The sequence below is a fragment of the Sabethes cyaneus genome, chromosome 3 (genome assembly GCF_943734655.1).
Source record: "Sabethes cyaneus chromosome 3, idSabCyanKW18_F2, whole genome shotgun sequence".
In the NCBI taxonomy this organism is placed as follows: Eukaryota; Metazoa; Arthropoda; class Insecta; order Diptera; family Culicidae; genus Sabethes; species Sabethes cyaneus.
Window position 1 is genome coordinate 189,922,345 of NC_071355.1, and position 15,710 is coordinate 189,938,054.

At 38.5% G+C, this 15,710-nt stretch overlaps 1 protein-coding gene across 3 annotated transcripts in view; it reads left to right on the top strand.

The window, feature by feature from the left end:
- Window positions 1–14,370, top strand: part of LOC128744034 (serine protease inhibitor 28Dc-like) — a 50,020-nt gene extending 35,650 nt beyond the window's left edge. Inside the window, exons 1-5 of one of the 3 annotated variants that reach the window (XM_053840774.1) lie at window positions 1,261–1,292; window positions 11,568–11,638; window positions 12,019–12,223; window positions 12,699–13,158; window positions 13,224–14,370. In XM_053840774.1, the coding sequence (XP_053696749.1) occupies window positions 12,704–13,158; window positions 13,224–14,139 (1,371 nt within the window). In that variant the 5' untranslated portion in view covers window positions 1,261–1,292; window positions 11,568–11,638; window positions 12,019–12,223; window positions 12,699–12,703 and the 3' untranslated portion in view covers window positions 14,140–14,370. Of the gene's footprint in view, window positions 1–1,260; window positions 1,293–11,567; window positions 11,639–11,788; window positions 11,970–12,018; window positions 12,224–12,698; window positions 13,159–13,223 lie in introns of those variants that run through there. The other 2 variants (XM_053840773.1, XM_053840775.1) reach the window with 2 other exon arrangements.
- The last annotated feature ends 1,340 nt before the right edge of the window (window positions 14,371–15,710 follow it).

Genomic DNA, 15,710 nt, shown 5'->3' on the forward strand with positions numbered 1-15,710 from the left:
ATGAATTAAAAATGATTATACGACGTCAAAATAAGCAAAATAAAAGAGACAAATAAAAAAATCTCATTTTTTTCAATTTCTTTTATAAGTATTGATAATACCCCAAGGTTTGTTTTTTCAACGAATATACTAAGAAATAACAATTAAAAATTAAAAATATAAACAAATATTTGAAATTTCCATATAAATTGGAATCATACCCGGCCGGCGGCCGATTACTGTTGGCGACACGATCGTTCGTTGCCCTAGTGTAAGTGAGAGTACGCCCGGTCAGCTCGTGCTAAAACGGTTAAAACTTATCCTACTAATGAACTGAACGATCTGGAATCGCATTTTTGTTGACATTCAGTCGCTTCGCTATCGATGCATGCATGCATACATTAATGGCGATGATGGGTTGGGTGAATTGTTATCGGTGGTCCAGCCAGCCAGTCAGTGTGGTTTGGCGGCCTGTTGGGCGCCGTGGGATTTCCGGTTCTTTTTCATCGCCCACCGTCCAGCAGACCAGGGCCGTCGGTAATTTGCTAGGTTATTCATTCACTTCGTCTGTAGTACAGTTTTTGCGTACGAATTCATCGTCGCCTCTGTCGGCATGAATCATTCAGCCGTAAGGTGAATGTTATTCAAATTTGTACGTATTGCGCTGTGGAATATATAATTTTTGGACATTTTTCATTTTCGCACGTGACGGTAATTCTGAGGCAATGAAAGCGGGTAATTGATGGAAGTGCTGAGTCGTTTGGAATTTTTAAACCACATAATATGACCAACAGGCGAGGTTACTGGAGTTGTTTATTGTTGATTCGAAGTGATGACTTACGCTGTACTGTGACGTATCTTTATGTAGCTTAGCGCTTCGCTAAACGAACATTTATATCTACCTTCACGTATTGAATATTTAATTCTTTTTCTCAGTTCATTTACTAGATTTTCATTGCTTTTTAAATAAATAGCGACTTTGTTTATTAGTTAACTATGCAAAAAAAAATACTTGTTGGACTGACAATGTGCTGCACATCATTCAAATGTCAGTCAAAGTAATCATCAAGCTCATTTGAAGATAGCAATCAAATCAATACATTAAATGACTCGCAGAAGCATTGAATTTTTGCCATAATAAAAACCTGTTGACATTCTACTCCTTTAGTTACAGACTAGCAATACAGCATACAGAAGCAACAGAGACTCGTTTATGCGACCGACTCTTAAAGGAAAATGTTTGATGTGAAGGTGCACTACACTACCTGATAGTATTGTTCAAACCCAATTTAGATCTGCAGTTTTGTTACCAGGTACTGAACATCAAGCATATACTAAATCATCATAGTTACGTTTAAAAATAATTAGAAACGAATTAACTATAAAGTGATAAAGTACTACCTTTGCTTAGTCACAATAATGATATAAATGATAATGCAGTTTGTTGGCATTATTTGCCTACCAACACAATGTGTCATTGTTGGCACCTGGCAGAAGATGCTGGCAGAGCACTATGGGCCAGAAATTAAAATTTCAGGACAAAAATATTTGCGGTTAAACAGCATGTCTCAGCTCAAAGTGGTCTTCGGCAACTTTTTGAATAAAAAATTGATGCATATTTTGAAAGGGTCGTCCAATATTTAAGCGTTACTTGAACAACAATTTAAGAAATAGCTTTTTGAGTAAACTTTTTTTTACCTTTTTGGTTTCAAAATATTAAAGATAAACCAATTTCAAGTAATTTTTGTGAAGATGTCAAACTTCTACCTTTTACCCATTTTCAGCAATAGACCTTTGTTTATAAACGACCCCTCAAATCACATTTCTTCTTGTAACATGTTTATTTCAACAGACAGCTCAATGTGATGTTCTAGAAAATATTTTGCGCATAAAAGAGCAATATTTTTGCCGAAGTTTTGCTTTATATGCATTAATTAATAAGATATAACTGATTTTAGGTTAAAACAGTCTGATGAAAAATCCGAATATCTTAGCCATCTGCAAGTATCTGCAATTAGTTTGCATACCAATTTGTAGGGAATTATTAAAGCTATCTGCCCAAATGTGTATTTCAGAGAATACCTGGGAATACCATGGCTGGGAATACCTGGGAATAGTACGGATTTTTTTTTTCATACATTTTATAGCTTAATAAATATGCGTCCTAGCGTCAAACAATCTTCACAGAAAATATGTATTTCAACATACTAAATAACTTTGTAGAACATCCGTAAGCAATAAAATAATCGTGTGCAAAGTTATTGAGTGTAATTGATTTTCAAATGCTCTTTTTTAACACATCATTATATTTCGTAACCAGTAAGAGATAGATAGTTACTTTATTCAGCAAAGTTGCTTATTTTAGTATTTTCTGCAACTTTTGGAGAAAAAAACTTTTTTTAAAAATTATTTAAGAAAACAAAAGTTTGTATCACCCTAATAGGTGAATTCATGGTCACCCTAATAGTGCAGGAAGATGCGCTTTATTTTATTATTTTACTTCTCCGAAGACACTACCCTTGAAAAAATACATATTTTTCATCAAACGGTTTTTAGCGTAAAAATAGTTATATCTTATTAATTAATGCAGAAAAAACGAAACAGTCTCCAGCAAAAATATTCCTCTTTAATGTGCAAAATGTTGTCTAGAACATCACATTGAGCTGTATGTTGAAATAAACATGTTACAAGAAGAAATGCGATTGGAGGGGTCGTTTATAAACAAAGGTCTATTGCTGAAAATGGGTAAAAGGTAGAAGTTTGATATCTTCAGAAAAAATACTTGAAATTGGTTTATCTTTAATATTCTGAAACCAAAAAGGTGAAAAAAATTTACTCAAAAAGTTATTACTTAAATTGTTGTTCAAGTAACACGTAAATATTGGACGATCCCTTCAAAAGATGCATCATTTTTTCATTCAAAAAGTTGCCAAAGACTACATTGAGCTGAGACACGCCGTTTAACCGCAAATATTTTTGTCCCGAAATTTCAATTTCTGGCCCATAGTGCAGAGTCCAGCTCACCGGCACGGTTGACAACAGCGTTGCCAACCGGTTTTTACGAAAATCTGGAAAACGAGAATAAAAGTGTCTGGAAAAGTCTGGCTGCCATTTACTCCAATGAAAGACAATGTTTGGAAAACGTCTTTTTTTGTCTGATTAGGCATCAAAAAGTCTGGAAAATCCAGACAAATCTGGAAGGTTGGCAACGCTGGTTGACAATGACATTGCCAACCACGTTATGCCTACACCTTACAATGTAGTTAATAATTACTAATATCTATTCGAGAGATTTTCGACGTACGACTACATCTTTTCAAAATGTATTTTCCTAATAAATTTGCAATACTCTTCTTATTTAGCAACTTTTCTGCGAATTTATTGAGACAGAGACAGTAATAGGTTCTTGGAAATTCGCTCAAATTTAATTAGAAATTTCAGGCGAAAACTCCGAAGTTTTCCAATCAGCAGGATAAACTTAATTATCAAGTACTTTCAATGCTAGAGCGACAAACATGTATCACCTTTCACCTGCTTGAACTCACTTTTTTGTGTATGGACTCATCACCACGACCAGAACTTAAATCTATACTGACATCGACCGTGCATGTGCTGTATTCTGCACTGCATTTCTTTTTGCTGTGATCACTATCGAGTTTTCCATGAGCTGAATAAGAAATGATGACCGATTTTGACCTGCATGAAATGTCAAACTCGAATAAATTCCGCCTGCATATAGTGTCAAAAAAAAAATACCATTCCCATTCGAGGAAAGCTCGATTGAGCGATGTTTGAGTGTGTTTATTTGGGTTCCTTCAAAGTTCGTTCTACTATAACCACTCGTTGCTCTAACTAGTTCTACTCTAGCGGATTTTCCCTCTGATCTGTCACTAATCACTAAATATAAAAGTTACTTTTTTACGTGGTAAGGTAGACTTCAGCATGAAGGAAGGGCAATTAGGGACCTGAGAATTAACCCCTGCTGAAGTCAATTGACTCCGAATGGCCGTGATTCTCCTGAAATTCGAACTCACAACCAATTGCTCGTCAATGTAGACCCTGAACCTTGTGGCTACGGAGCCTCCCTAAGCCGCCTTGATCGAGACCTGCCGAGACAACAATCGTATACACCACCAGTTTACTGTGACTTCGTTTATTCCATTTACGTCAAAGAAATGACAAATTTCCCTTGTTTCAACAGGATACAGGCTTCTTTTGCCTATTTGCAAAGCGTGCGACGTAACATTTTTGCATGACTTATACCGTTCTGATTCAAATTTAGAACAGTCTCAAACTTCGAACACTTCAGATTAAATGGTCGTTAGTATCGCTAATATGATAAAATATTATGCTTATTGTATACCAACGAATAGAGGACATTCTAACGAACACGGTGGTATATAATAAGCATAACATTTTATCATATTAGCGATACTAACGAACATTTTGTTTTGAGTGTCGAAGTTTGAAACTGTTTTAAATTTGAATCAAAACGGTAAATGTGCTAGTGAATATTAATCATAACTCAAGTTTTGTATTCATGATTGATACTACGATTTGAAATTATATTTCTATTACTAAGCCTGAGTTCATATCCGACACTTTATTTTTATCCTAAAAACCAATGTATTGAAATGAAATAAGAAGTATGAAATTATTTTCACTGACCTAAAACGCGATAGCTCGTATAAGAATAAACGAGAAAGTAAGGAGAAAATTCCGTTTAATTATACTACATTAAAGCGATCTTCATCCTCGAATAAACCGATGGGAGGTGCTGTATGCCCGGCTGGTTAATGGCTGGGTAATATGCGTAACATCGATACCTCGCGTACCTGCAGTTATAAAATAGACCCCACAGTGGACGCAAGCCTCTTATCCAGCAACTACTGTCCTTAGCTCCTCGTGGTACCAGCCGGATTACGAGCAACCTTAATGGAGATCGGGTAACCAACCTCAGTGGAAACTAAGGTCGTATACCGACAGGGGAGGAGGCAGTCATGCATCTGCTGAGTTTTGGCAAATGGAACAGCCTTGCAAGCCGTGAACGTCTGATTCCAGGTTAGGGGTGGCTCACGATGGTGATCCCACTGCACGGTGAATCGCCGTTTCCGTACCAGGTATGCGGCTGTATCTCGGCTTAGGGGCGGCATACAACAGCTACTGATCCGGAGTGGGCGGCTGACTTATAAAACGCTGTGTCTCACCAGCTATACCGAAGACGGCAGCCCTGTCCGCGAGACTAGGTATCGCAGCTCCAGTAAAGCGGTATGCTTAAAAAACTTATACTATGAAAAATTCAGGAAAGGAACTACAACGGAATAATCGGTACCGATCCAGGCAAAAGAAAAAGGACAACGATTATTGGAAACTTGGTACTTGGAATTTCAGGACTCTACTTGAACCGGCAAGCGCGGGTATCTTGGCAAGAGATGAAGGTCGAGGTTGCAGCAATCCAGGAAGTGTGATGGCCGAAGACGGGAGAACGTGAATTCTGCGTAGTAGACCCTGTTTCGACCACGACCTTCAAGTATCACATCAACTACAGTGCAGTGGCGGCAATAAAGCAGAGCATAGAGTCGGATTCGTATTATCACGGAAAACAAATGAAGTGTGTCAATAGGATTTCTAATTGTTTGCGATAATTGATTTATTTATTTATTTATTTCGTCAACCGATGTAGACTAGTATAATATATACAATTTTCTCATATAAAAGTCTTATAATTAAATGAAGATTAAAAAGTGTACTTATTCTTTTGTATCGTTCGCTACGCGTTACGATTATGTGTTGACTGAAAGTGATGTTTAAGTCTATGCCGAGACATTGTAAAGTCAATGGTTTCGCAGTATTGATTGTACGAGGCCATCATACGATACCCTCTAATGGGCAACACCGTAAAAACGATGCGATCAAGCTAATGACTATTTTATCATGAAAGTACACACAAAAAAACCTTACGTTCTGATTTTCATGCAAAAATAATTATCTGGAGGAGCGCCAGGTAAGAAAAAGTCCAATTTCTCCTTTTCCTTTTTCATGTCTAACACTCTGCCCAGATATTTTATCAATTCAGATATATTACAAAATTAAAATAATGCATGAGATTTACTCATAGAAAAATTGTTTAGGTCAATCATTTTGTTCTAGATGTCCTTTTCCTTCAAAAGTAAAAAAGGGAATATTCGCGCATTAATTATTTTCTGAATTTTTCTGAATTTTTGTTTTTGAAAAATGATAACTTTTGAATGCATGGTCAGAATGTTATGATATTAGTAACAAAATGTCAAGAAATCTGTTCTGAACACATTTTGCACATTGCCAATTAAAAACAAATTTCGTTTGTGGCTCTGGAGCTCCAAAAGCTAAGGCCGTCTCTAGACGGTCTTACCCGTTAGAGGGTTATTAATGGACCGAGTTTTGCATAATTTGTGCGATAATGGCTTATGGCAAATAAATTTCGATTACGAAGTTGCCGAGTAGGTGTATAAAAGTTCAGTTTTGATAAAAGTGTTGCTGATTTAATATGCTGCGAAACGATATCGTTTACAAATAAGACCATTGCATATTTACGACGCTCTTTTAATGATTGTATATTTATAAGCATGCAGCGTGCTTCGTATGATGGAAGAGGAAATGTCCAACCTAATTTACGAAGGGCATATAAGAGAAATTGTTTTTGTACTGATTCTATTCTCTCTTCGTGCGTGATGGAAAACGGTGACCATACAATGCTGCAGTATTCCAGTATTGACCTCACATAGGCAATGTATAATGTTTTGATTGTGTATGGATCCAAAAAATTGTAGCTAAAACGTTTAATGAAACCTAGCATGTTATTTGCCTTGTGTATTATTGCGTTATAATGGTCGATAAAATTTAGCTTGGAGTCTAAGATAATTCCTAAATCCCAAACTTTTTCACATTTTTCTACTGTTTGATTTCCTAATCTGATTGAGACTTCTGGTGTAGTTCTTTTTCTGGTAACGTTATTAGATTGCATTTTTTTACATTAAGTTCTAATAGACTTTTTTTACACCATGTGTAGAATATGTGTATTTCATTCTGGAATACATTGATGTCTTCTTCATTTTTTACTTCCAAAAAGAGCTTCATGTCATCGGCATATATTAGCACTTTAAGTTTCTTGAGGATGAAGGAAATGTCGTTTACATACAAAATGAAAAGAAGAGGTCCCAAATGAGAGCCTTGAGGGACCCCAGAAGTGACTTGAATTGGATTCGAGTTCTTTCCGTTAAATTTAATTATCTGTTAGCGATTAGATAAATACGATTCAAGCCATTTCAGGAGCCCTGGTTGAATTCCGATTTTTTGCAATTTGAAAAGCAGCATTGGTATGTCAATGCGATCAAATGCTTTGCTAAAGTCCGTATAAAGTGCTTCTACATGGTTTCCATTATCCATTGCATTTAATGAATAGTCAATAAATTCCAGTAACTTTGTCGTAGTCGAGCGTCCTTTGAAGAAACCGTGTTGCATTTCTGTAATTCTGTTTTTAATTTGCAGGAATAATTTTTCATTATCAATTGCTTCAAAAATGATTTGGAATGCAAGAGATTATGGCAATACCACGATAATTACGTACGTCAGATTTCCTACCTGATTTAAAGACAGGTACTAGAAAAGAGCTTTTCCATATTTTTGGAAAGATTCCGGATTCCAGTGATAAGTTAAAAAGCCAAAACAAAGGAGCTGTAAACTCCATTGCAAGATTTTTTATGAAAACTGGAGGAATTCCGTCGGGTCCAGGGCCTTTTGAGGCATCTAAATTTTTTAAGGCCTGCAAAATGTCCTGGGCATGAAGTTGGTTGACACCTATGTCCACTGAAAATTCCGGATAAAATGCAAAATAGTCGCGATCGCGATCTTCTTCAGAAAATGTTGTATAGATTTCTTAAAAAAATTTTGCAAAGAGATTACAAATCTTTTCCGTGTTATCCCCAACACTTTCATCAAAATGCATTATGGATGGAAAGTTGTCAGATTTTAGCTTGGTTTTCACGTAATTAAAGAAGTTTTTAGGACTGGACTGTATTTCAAGTTCAATTTTTGAGTTGTACTCTTCAAATGCATTGCTGATTGCTAAATTAAGCTGGTTGCATATGTCCAAGTAAATTGCTAAATTTTCACTATTGGCGTGTTTTTTATAAATTTTATGGGCTTTTTGTTTGCGATTTTTTAGATTCTTAATTTGGCTGTTATACCAGACTGGGCTTTTTGAATTTTTGTGACGTCTTCTTGTCTTTAACGGTATGTTCTGTATCATTATTTCTAACAAAATTTTATAAAATATATCTACAGCAGTGTCGACATTTTCTTCATTCTTGAGAATATGTTGCCAATTAACACAGTTTAATCTACCTCTAGTGGCTCTCTCAAGCTCCCACCTGGCGCCTCCACGCAGATCTAAGTCAAATGATGACGGTCGATGGCCTTACCCGGAAATGCTTCATGTACTTACTGAAGCAGCTAAGCTAGGAGGTGCGAACTAGAGCGCCTGTTCTCCAGGTGAGGGGCGGCTCACACAGCGTCTGTCTCGTAACGGGCGGCTGAATATGAAATGCTGTATCCCGCAAGCTATACCTAAGATGGCAGACCCATCAGCGGGATGTAGGTATCGCGACCCCGGTGAGGTAGTATACCGAAACTTCAATTAACACGAACAACGAACAAAGAAATTCAGGACGGAACAATCGGTATAGGACACGGCAAGGAACAAGGAAACGATTAAGGGATAACGATTGGAAACTTGGTACCTGGAATGTTCGAACTCTCAATGAACCGGCACGGGCTGGCTTGCTTGCTCGAGAGCTGCATCAACTCGGAGTGGAGATCGCTACTATTCAGGAAGTTCGGTGGCCAAATTCCGGAGAAGGGGGGTTCCGTGCAGTAGACCCTATTGCAGGCACTTCTTTCAAGTACCACATCTACTACAGTGGCGGTAAGAAAGCTGAACATGGAGTCGGTTTCGTAGTGTTGGGAAAACAAAAGCAACGAGTTATCCGGTGGAGGCTCGTAGATGACCGTATATGCGTGTTGAGGATTAAGGGCAAGTTCTTCAACTGTAGCCTAATCAACTTATACGCACCGACAAATGATAAATCCGATGATGCTAAAGACGAGTTTTACGACAAGCTTGAGAGGACCTATAGAGAGTGCCCAAAACACGACGTGAAAATCATCATCGGAGATGCAAACGCGCAGATCGGGAGGGAGGAATTCTTCCGTCCAGTTATTGGAAGACATAGCCTGCATCTGTCGACCAATGATAACGGTCTGAGGCTCATAAATTTTGCCGCGGCCAGAGGGATGGCCATCTGTAGCACCTACTTTCCACGTTTGAATATTCGGAAACACACCTGGAGGCATCCAAATGGAGACTCTAGCTCTCAGATCGATCATGTCTTGATTGACGGTCGACACTTTTCGGATGTTATCGATGTACGGTCTTTTCGTGGACCAAATATCGACTCTGACCACTATCTCGTAGTGAGTAAGATTCGCGCAAGGCTGTCGAACACGGCGAAAACTCGCACTGAAAGGACTGAAAGGAAATAGAAATTGTAAGCGATGGTCAAGCTGTGGATCCACCAACACAGGAGGAGGTTAAGAAGGTAATCAGTGAGCTGAAAAACGGTAATGCTGCTGGGAAGGACGGTATCCCGGCTGAACTTCTAAAAGCGGGGAGCGAGCAGCTGTACGAAGCAATCCACCGGATCATTGTCAGGATCTGGGAGGAAGAACAAATGCTGGAGGAGTAGTTAGATGGCGTCAATTGCCTAATTATCAAAAAGGGACATCGAATGGAATGTAAAAACTATTGAAGAATTACATTGCTCAATTCTGCCTACAAGGTGCTTTCCCGTATCCTGTTCTGCAGACTGAGACCGTTAGCGGAGTCCTTCGTCGGCGAGTACCAAGCGGGTTTTCGTGAGGGTCTTGACGTGCTTCACGACGGATCAGATGTTTACCCTGCGTCAGTTGCTAGACAAGTTCCGGGAGTACAACTTGCAGACACACCATCTGTTTGTGGACTTTAAAGCGACGATTCGTACGATTCAGTTAAACGAAATGAGCTGTGGCAGATAATGCTAGAACATGGTTTTCCGACGAAACTAGTTACGCTGATTCGTGCGACGCTGGACGGATCCAAATCATGCGCTAGAATAGCGGGTGAGACCTCAGCTGCTTTCGTGACGTTGGATGGACTGAAGCAAGGGGATGCACTCTCTAACCTGCTATTCAACATTGCCTTGGAAGGTGCATTACGAAGGGCAAACGTAGGAAGGAATGGAACTATCATCACGAAATCTCACATGCTTCTTGGTTTTGCGGATGGCATCGATATCATTGGAATCAACCGTAGAGCAGTGGAAGAGGCCTTCAGGCCCTTTAAAAGGGAAGCTGCGAGATTGGGGCTTACCAATAATACCGCCAAAACGAAGTACATGGTTGCTGGTAGGGAACGTGGGATCCCAAGTGGTGTTGGTGCCGAGGTGGAGTTAGATGGGGAACGATATGAAGTAGTGGAGGAATTTATATACCTTGGTACACTCGTGACATGTGACAACGATGTAAGCCGTGAAGTGAAACGACGAGTTGCAGCCGCGAATCGGGCTTTCTACGGATTACGTAGCCAGCTGAAGTCCCGTAGTTTGCAAATTCGCACAAAACTGGCGCTCTACAGAACACTAATCCTCCCGGTGGCCCTTTACGGACACAAATCATGGACGCTAAAGAAAGCTGATCCGCGAGTGCTTGGAGTTTTGAGCATAAAATTCTGCGATCTATACTTGGTGGCAAAATGGAAAATGGAGTTTGGCGCAGACGCATGAATCACGAGCTGTACCAAGTATACAAATATGCTGATATAGCGAAGGTAGTGCAATGTGGCAGGCTGCGGTGGGCTGGATACGTGGCCAGAATGCCCGATGAAAGAGTAGCCAAAACTATTTTCAGCAGAGAACCAGGAAGAGGCCGTAGACTCCGTGGCAGACCCCGCACCCGGTGGGTGTGTGCTGTCGAAGACGATGCACGTTCAGCTGGTGTTCGTGGGGATTGGAGAACGGAAGCCCAGGATCGACGGTACTGGAGGACCATAATTCGTTCGGGGCAGGATCGGTAACGGACCGTTGCCACTAAAGTAAGTAAGTAAGCTATTGCCGAGAAAGTGAGTTTTAAAGTAAATAAACTGGCGTATTTGAATTTTTGAATATAACAAACGAGAAATGAATCACGAAATCCCATCGGTCCTCTTTTGACTAACAATCTTTACTAAATTGAGAGATTATTTGATTGAAAAAGAATACCGTTGAGATGATATGGCCTTGAACATTTTTTCCGATAATAATGCGTTTTCTCAACAATGATGGTGTTGGTTGGTACGTCAACTATGCATCCATGGGCAGTATAGCATAAAATTAAAAGTACAGGTTGTTGAATAAAACGAAAGCTAGCTATCAAATAAAATTGTTTTAATTCGAAGGATTCAAATCAATTTCATTTTAAATGAGACTTGAAATAAAGAAACTGGTTGTTAAGAATCCACGTTTTTCTGATATTCACAGACTCTTCAAAGGAACTTTTAGAAGACTGTTCTACGCATTCGATGTTATGAATATTTGTGTTATTCAAAGAGGTAAGTATTCATTAGTATATAAGTTCTTTTAAAAGTAAAATTCACGATTTTCATTTTAACCGTATCATGTTTCAAACTAAATGTACGATTTTTTTGATCCGATGAAATCGTCAGCCACAGAAGAAGCATTGCTGGACGTCGGTGCAGTTTTTGGGAAAACCCCCAACGATCCCCCTGGTGATAGTTATTTTTATTACCAAATTTGAATACAACGCTCTGTATCTCCTGTCGCATGCTCAGAACAAAAATTTGTTTTCACTTTATTCCACATAAATTTGTTATGCTTCGTTCCAGTCAGTGCCTGTTTTCCAAAACATTCTGATCCGTATGGGTGAGCCCGTTCTATGTGATTTCTTTATTATTATTTTATTTCCTATCAGTTTCTTTCTAACAAACTTCGAGCTTCACGGTTAGAGTCCAGCCGAGGTGTTAGTGAAACCGGAATGAACTTCCCATTATCGCTGGCTGGTTTTGTTGTCAGTCGTCCAATGCGGTCAGTGGTTGGTGGATGCTCTTTTTGTTTCATCTATTGTCGGACTTTTGTCACCGTTGAAGAGACAGTTTACTGGTGAAGCAGTTTTGTTGGTAAGTAGTCTTTCCTGATATTACCTCCCAATGTTTATATTTATAAAACCTAATCAGGAAGGAATAATAGTATACAAAGCTAGGAGCATTAACTAAACAGTAATTAAAAATGAAGCGTGATGAACGACCAATATGAAACTGATTTGATTCATCTTTTATTGTATCAATCGTCTGGATTGTGGCATGTAGTGTCTTCGTAATGAAACAAAGTGCTATAAATAAGTATCGTATCATCAAGCTATAAGAATCCTCAAGTATAAGAGGAATGAATAATAAAATGTTGATGCAGTTTGACTTTCGGTAGAATATATTATTCTGGATTTTAACTTTCTAAACAGATATAGCTAAGGTTGTTCAGGTAAATGTTGTGTAACGGATCTAATTAGTCTGTCAGGTGTTCTTAAGATAATATTCATTACAATTTTACTGGGAAATATTCTCAAGAATTATAAGTTATTCATCTTTTCAACCTCAGCTATCATGGTTTCCTGGATCAGCGCTCTTCTTTTGGCAGTCACATTCTGTATGGTTTACATTCTTACGGAAGCAGCTGATATCAAATCCGATCCAGTTCACAGTGTTATTCAGGATATCAGTCATGCCATCACTAATCTGGCTCGTGATTTATCCATACAGCTTGCTAATGGCGGTAGCAAATGTGATATCATTTCACCTGTCAGCATCGGATCTTCACTGTTGCTACTGATGCGTATTGCTACAGGTGGTACTCGAGCAGAGTTACTGAAGCTTCTACATCTTGACCGCTATAGCAGAAATGATCAAAAAATACCCCAGAATTTTAGACATCTGATAACGGAGCTCTTAGAGCAGACTGCTGAACGTGATATCAATTCTGATGATATTCCAACCTGGTTAGAGGACAAGCAATGTGGTCCCACCGACTACGAAGATTATGAATATGAAGGGTCGCCTGAGTAAGTATTGGCTTTAAAACATTTATGTAGGTAATTAGGTTTTAAATTTGTTCCTCTACTTTTAGTGCTAATGGAGAAGAGCTTACCAACATGGTTCGACTTGCGAATGCTATTTTTGTTCAAAACGGATTTTTGAATAACACCGTTCTAGAGGAGAAGGTTAGAACATTATTTCTGAGTATCATTGAAAATGTGGATTTCTATGATGCCCCTGAAAATGTTACAGAGCACATAAACAAATGGGCAAACAGCAGTACGAATGGGCGCATTTCACAAATTATATCAGATCCGCTGAGCCGTGACACGACAATGGTAATAGCCAATGCTTTATATTTTAAAGCATACTGGGAGGAGGTTTTCATTGAGGGGGGAACGAGGCCCAGAAAGTTTTTTCCCAATGGCGAAAATGACGAATCTGTTGAAGCTGATATAATGGCTCATAGTGGATGCTTTCCGTACTATTCCTCGGCATCGCTTGATGCTCGAATAATGGGATTCCCGTATAAAAATCGTACCACAACTATGTACGTTATCTTGCCAAACAATTCTAATCGGAAAAAGCTTCAACAGCTTGTTAGCAAAGTAGATGCTCATACATTGGACCAGCTTATTCGCAATATGACCATGCGAACTGCTTCAGTTTTCTTCCCGAAAATGCATATCACGAATTCGTTTGATCTGAAAGCGGTGCTCGAACAGATGGGAGTGTCGGCAATGTTTAGACGTGGTACAAATGACTTTTCCAGTATGAACAAAGCCTCCAAGGAAGCAACTCGAAGTTTAAGAGTAAGCGGAGTTATGCACAAAGTAGATTTGGAAGTCAATGAAGCAGGCACCGAAGGAGGAGCCGTAACGGTTACTTTGCAGGACAGGATGGCCCCTGCAGTGAATTTCCGGGTACTTACACCCTTCCTTGTAGCAATCAGGCATGACATAACGAAACTGCTTCTTTTCTATGGACCCGTGTACGATCCTTCGTAATAAAATTTAAGATTTTTACTATGATATGTGAAATAAAATATGAATAATGAATAATTAATTACGCATGTAGATTTAATTAAAATTAATACAAAATAGTGACGCCAAAGGACATAGCGTCACCAAGAATTGCTTATGTGACAAAAATATAAACTATGAAAATCTTAAGGTTTATTTGTGAATTTAAAACAAATACCTAAGGTATATACTGTACAGTAAGCGTTGTTAACAAAATAAAAGGAAACTGTTTTTATTTCACTGTCATGCTTATGGTTTTATTTTTCCAAGTGTTCACGGATAAATTTTGATTAAAGAGTTTATATTATTTATTTGTATTTGTTTCTTATGTTTATCAGTTTCGCAACTTCTAGTATCGTCGGAGGCGTATAAATTGTATACGCCTCCATAAAGTAGCTGCATTATGAATTAAAAAAAAAGCATAAAATCGAAGGCTATAATATTGAGAACTCGAAACTGAGTATAGCAGTAGATTCCCATATATACAGCAAATGACGATATTACTTGTCGACTAACCCTGTCCTTAGACATTTGGCAGAATTCCCAGTCTTGAGTTCTAAAGTCTTCGATAACACGCTTAACTTAACTTTAGATTATATAACTTTAGCAATAGTTTTAGTTCTCAATTGCCTAAGCACTTGGAAGGATCAATTTTACCGTGCAAGCACCATATTCAAAATAGTGCCTAATTCTGAACAGTTGCAAATTTTTCTTAAATATTGACAAAACTCTAGCTATTTAAACCATTTTAATTTTATGAAATCATCGGATGTAGTGATTAAATTGTTAAAATAGCTAGAATTTTGTCAATATTTATGAAAAATTTGAAACTGTTCGGAATTAGGCACTGTTTTGAATATGGTGCTTGCACGGTATATTAATTGAAGTGATTGATGCTGAAACAGCTTCTTGCGAGAAGAAATAAAGACGATTATCACCGTTCGCAAAACTTGCTCTATTGGTGTGCTGAATGACGCATGCGTTAGTGGTTCATTTTTGGTATTGCAAAATGCGCATTCGTTAATTTACACTACATTAAACACCCGACTAACTTTGTTGATGGTACTGAGCTGCGTATCAATGGTCGAATCCCGAATTCAAATTTATTATTCATGCTTATTTTCCGAGCACCGCAACGAATGCTCGCCGGGCTTGATGCAAACACTGTTCCATCGGACTGAATGGCCCTGGTCCGGTCACCGTTTATGACACCAAGTTCGTTTTCGTTGCATAAATCGCGTCAACCCTGAGACACCATCACTAGATGAAAATAAAAAGTATGAAATCCAACATAGCGCCAGGGATTGGCTGTATTATACATGGGAAACCGCAACTTTTCCGGACTCGTAAGGCATATTGGTCAAAGTCCCTAAAAAGGAGACCTAACTGAATGCGGTAACTGGCGTGGCATCGCGTTGCTCTGTATTACTTTCACAGTACTTTGAACCCGAGGAATGTTGTATAATAGCTTATAAAACACTTGTTCCACGGTTATTCGCTGTACAATAGTTGAAGAAACTATTCTTAAACAAAAATGTTTGTCGGGAAAGGTAATC